Raw genomic sequence first — 5,414 nt, 5'->3', positions numbered from 1 at the left:
TATATAATAATATATTAACTTACTAACATACATCTTATAGTGTCTTATTGGTTTTGAGCCAATGACTGGAGTCCATTCAGGACAAAATATGGCAGCTGTTGTACACAATGTACTGGAACAATTCAATATTACGGGACGACTTTTTTGCGTGACAACTGATAATGCATCAAACAATGGAACAATGCGCAAGGAACTTGAGAGCTACATGAGAAGTACTACACAAGAAGTAGAGTGGAGTAGTGATGCAACAAAAATACCATGCATGGCGCATGTTATACAGCTAGTTGTAAAAGCTATGCTAAAGGCCTTCAATGTCGACATGGCTGAAGAAGTTATAGATGTTACTGGTGTTTCAATTACTGATGATACGACAGTCACATCAGCTATTAGAAAGGTTAGTCCATGATAGTAACGCTTGATAGTGACGCTAACTGACGTCAAATACACAGATACGCACTCTTAGCAATCTTGTGAGCAGGTCTGCAAAGAAAACTGAATTATTGCTCCAGAAGCAATCTGATATAAAAGCAAAGAGACTACTGCGGCTAAAACGGGATATTGATATACGCTGGAATTCTACATATGACATGATAGTCCGAGCGATAAGACTACGCATCCCAATTAAAAGTTGGCTTGAGGAACAGATTATTAAGGAGCCTCATCTTGATCAATTCGCATTATCACCAACCGACTGGAAAAAACTAAAATACTTAGTCGCTCTTCTGCGGCCCTTTGCAGAATTTACTCATCTTATTGGAAACACGAAAGACACTACAATCAACCATACATGGAATGTATACAATACATTATTTGACCATCTTGATGATATTAATCAAAAGCTATATAACAAGGATACAGCATCTAATCCTTGGGTAGACGAGTTTACTGCTGCTATTACTGCAGGTGTTGCAAAGTTAAGGCACTATTATACTGAAACTGGTGGTCCTGTTGAACAGACGTATGCTCTTGCTGCAATTCTTGATCCATCTCAGAAACTGGACATTTTTAACGCTCCTGAATGGGACCGTTCCCACTCAAAGAAGTACCGCCAAATATTCTTAGATTACTGGAAGGCTTACTATCAAAAAGATTCGAGGGACCAGCATGAGGCAGTACCGCCTTGCCCCTATACACCAACAAGTCTTAATGCGGTATTTCGGATGAACCGGCAGCTACATAAAGGGTGGCAGAGCCCATCAAGTACCAGCTATAATGAAGCTGAGCGTTATTTAAATGCGCCAGTGGTTAGTGCTGATGCAGATACTCCAGTGCTCCTAGTGTGGAAGACCTTAGAGCTCTCTTACCCTTCAGTTGCGAAGATGGCAAGGGATATCCTTGCAGTACCAGGTAAGCTCCTACAGTAACGGTTAAGAGTAACGCAAATATCTTACAAATCGCTTTAAACAGCTACTGGTACTGGAGTTGAGCGCATATTTAATATTGCCCGCGATATCCATGAATACCACAGGGCACAAATGAGTACGGCTACAGTTCGAGAGTCCATGATTGTTAAACACTATCATAGGTATAAGTGGGAACTTGATAATCATTGGGATAATATAGACCATGTATTTGGCGCTCCTGACCCAGACTCTATAATTGAGGACTCTGATCGACAAGTTGCTATGACGATGGTAATATCATCTGACGAGGAGGATGCTGAACAAGACCTACCAGACCCATTAACGCCACATAGAGCTACACAAGGTCGCAATGGAAGATTGGAAACTCAGAGGAAGCGAAATTTTGGGGTTCTAAATAAGGACCTTCAGAATGATGAAGCCTCCATTGATACTCCTCCACATTCGCAACGACTTAGAAGGTAGAGGAGGGTACTATTCAGATGTGGGTTAGAGTAACGGCTCACAGTAACGGAATATATCACTAATTAGCCTTATATAGCATTTGGAACCAGCTTGAACAATATATTATGTTAACTACTGCGATAGATACCAACCTTTGCGCTAGGTGGTAGGAAGGCTGGCCTCCCAAAGTCGACACAAACCTGTGTGCGATGGCGGTGGTGGTGATGGTAGGGAAGCCACTGTAAGCTGATGCATTCTGAGACATACGGCACTTATAACTCTAATGTAATTACCATAATTTATTATCTATATGATAAATTTATCCTAATTTCTATCAATATACCGTTACTATATACCGTTACTCTTGGTCACAGGACTAACATCGTGATCTACAAGCTAAATATACTAAACTTCAGTTCGGGCTTTTTAAAAAAAAGCTCGGATGGTAAAAAAGCCTAGACCGAACCACGGTCTGGTCTTAACCCTAGAGACTGGACCGAAGTTCAGTCCGGGCTTTGAAAAAAAGGAGGACCGAACCACAGTCCGGTCTTAACCCTAGAGACTGGACCGAAGTTCAGTCTGGGCTTTGAAAAAAAGGAGGACCGAACCACAGTCCGGTCTTAACCCTAGAGACTAGACTGAAATTCAGTCCGGGCTTTTTAAAAAAAGGAGGACCGAACCACGGTCCGGTCTTAAATTTAAGGACTGGAAACTCATATAAGCGGTCCGGTCCAGTCCAGTCCGGTCTTTACGGTCCGGGCCGGCCAGTCTATTCTCATGTGTGATGGGTACCACCCACAGATGGGCTGATACACCGCCCATCATATCCTAGCTGTCTATCCAACATCATGGCCTGGCCCCCGCCCGGCCAAATAAATCCGTCATCTTGGCCACCGTCTTGGTCAGGACCGAGAAATTTACCTACTACCTGGGTCTTCCTGTCCCCCAGGTCGCGGCTGGAGAAACAGGGGCCATATTGGGCGCTGTTATAGACTTCTCGCACGTGGAGCCTATGCAGGTTTGAAGCTTTGCTCTACATGTCCTGCATGCTTGGACAAGCATATTATCCTAGATAATTCCTTTTCGAAAGGTATAAGTTGTGTTCGAAGCAAGTGCATGGAAGTGCTCACCTTCCGGATAGCTTTTTTTGTCTCCTAGCCCTGCTTGTAGAGTTAGCTTCAGCTTGCAGCTTTCGAGGGCGCTTTCTTCTTATTACGCGGTGAGCGATTGGGGGGTGGAGGTAAACGTAGATCCACATTATTACTATTACTTCGCCGAGCCGACTGGCGCTTCGGTAGTGCTGTCTCTCAGTTGGGACTGAAGCTGTTCATGTCACGTGTTCGATATTCTCATGTAGATGTCTCACATATAGAACTATATAGGCTTAGTTTACTCACCGAGTGCAACATCCTGGCGCTGGCTCAGGACGTTGCTCTCCAGACAATATATATTCTATTGAAGCCATTCTTGATATATCAGTTGGTTGATCGCTCCAGTGATTTGTACCCTAGCGCCCAACTAAGACTGTCCCTTCGTATGGGAGCATATCGAACTCAGCATATCGAACTCAGGCTGTTTACCAGCGAATCTCCGGCTCGCCCTCAGTGGTTCTTGGCTAAAGTTGTGCTCGCACAGGTTCCCGGCTGACCTCAGACGGTTGATTCTGTGCTTTGTTTGACTTGAGAGGTGATTCCACATCAGGTTTATTAGGCTCATCAGTCGCGTTTGCACCTCGTCTCGATCATTTTGGCCGGCGATTTGGAGATGAGTCCTCTATAAGCACAGCTTGATGTGACAAATTGCCGCCAGTGGTTATATTTCGGTTGAGCCTCGTTTTCTTTTCAATTCTGTTGCTACTGCTCCTGTGTAAATGGCCCTTCGGCTAGCTTGGGGGGGTGGGGGTAATGGAAACCCGTGGTGAATTCCGCTTTTGAAGTAATTGTGTTAATTTTGGTCCTCAAGAGGCGCTGGCGAAATACAAGGTACCAAAGCGCCCTTGTGCCCATAAAGTATTTCGCGCCACCTCTCAGCGCTTGGCCATCCTCTCGTTCTCAATTATTTCTTCCGAAGTGAGGCGAGGGAAATCAGCGGGGAGATATTCGGGGGTCGCATCAGAGTCGTGTGAGGGCATAGGTGGTGAATAACGGTAGTTGCGAGGCACATATTCGTTCTCCTCAGCTAAATCGTTGTAGCTGTTCAAGCCATAGACGTATTTGTGTATCGCAATGGCCACGTTCTTGAAAACAGGATCCGCTCCTTCTCCGAAAGATACGTACGGAGTTTCTTCCACTGGAAGAGCTACTGAACGTTGCGACGGCGAGGTCGAGTTTTCTCGAGACTCCCGTTCAAGACTTCCATCAATATCAAAGCCTGTCTCTCGAGAACGCCCCTCAGTCAACTTATGCATGCCCATTATTGCTGCCTGTTCCATGCTCTCGTTCTTTTCAGGGACGATCTTCGTCGGGGCCATTTTCTGAAGCTGTAAATGCGACATGACACCGCATTATCATGTGTTGCTCAATACTGCTCGCTAGAGGCAAAGTTTATTTGCGACTGGCACTATTAGGCCTATGGGTCATTAGATTGGCCTTGACCGTGAGACTTTGGCGCCGACGGGTCGTTCGAATGGTCGTGGGTCCTGCGTGATCTTGTTGGTTGAAGGTTTGGTGAGCTGGGCGCCAATGGATGGCGATGACTACAGAACCGTCAATAATTGGATGGGAGAGAGGGTCTTCGAAACATGTTGTTTCACACAGTAGTAAGTAAGGCTGGCCAGGCGCCAGAGAGTTCTGATGCCTGGTATATCATGGGCATCTCGCAATTATCATTTTTTTTTCTCTCTCTTTCAAAATATCTCCACAACACATACGTTTATAAAATCATGGACGATCCTGATGCCTTTTTATACCTCAAGGAATCACTTTGGCCGCTTCCGTGATTGTGGATCTACCTGAGAACAGTAGGCTACAGGTCGTCGCACCGGAACAATCTCCCACACAAGTGTCAAATTCTCCTGAGGCGCCAGAATCACCCAGACCACACGGAGCCAGTTTTGAAGATGATACTTCAACTCGCGAGCCAACTCCATGTGATGACGATGGTCGAGTTTTCCTTAAACTCGGATTTAGAAAGAAGCCTCGGGATACTTCGCTAGGATTTGTGTTCGGCCGCTTCGGTGCTGCCGCAAACTGTTGGAACATGGGATGTTCCTGATAGTACGCTGCACAGCGTAATCGTTGGTTCTCAAACCACCGCCTGGAGGCGGTTGGCGAAAGCGAACTGGGACGCGAAAGCGATTGTGGGACACTTCGGGAGCGGACTCGCGACGCGACACGACCGACCATGAACATGACCGACAACGAGCACAACTACAACCACAACTATGCCGGTAGTTGAAGTAAATAAAAATGAAGCTCTTTTAAATGCCATTGAATTTTTAAATGAAAACCCAACAGAGAAGAGTGCTACAGTAGCACGGATGTACAGAGTAAACCCAAGTACGCTCCGGACTATACGACTACGACAACGACGCGCATCACCACAACGCACCGCTGTGCCACGCGGAGGCCAGAACAGAGTACTGTCTGATGTACAAGTTACAGCTATACA

At 45.8% G+C, this 5,414-nt stretch overlaps 1 protein-coding gene across 1 annotated transcript; it reads right to left on the bottom strand.

The window, feature by feature from the left end:
* Window positions 1-3,469: 3,469 nt before the first annotated feature.
* Window positions 3,470-4,616, bottom strand: VC83_05485 (uncharacterized protein). The gene has a single exon (XM_024469107.1). The coding sequence runs from the start codon at window positions 4,297-4,299 to the stop codon at window positions 3,832-3,834; it is 468 nt and encodes a 155-aa protein (XP_024323220.1). The 5' UTR covers window positions 4,300-4,616; the 3' UTR covers window positions 3,470-3,831.
* Between the last annotated feature and the right edge of the window lie 798 nt (window positions 4,617-5,414).

The sequence above is a fragment of the Pseudogymnoascus destructans genome, assembly GCF_001641265.1.
Source record: "Pseudogymnoascus destructans isolate 20631-21 unplaced genomic scaffold scaffold_13, whole genome shotgun sequence".
Lineage (NCBI taxonomy): Eukaryota > Fungi > Ascomycota > Leotiomycetes > Thelebolales > Thelebolaceae > Pseudogymnoascus > Pseudogymnoascus destructans.
The sequence above is the reverse complement of the archived record's forward strand: the minus strand, read 5'-3'. Positions and strand labels throughout refer to the sequence as shown.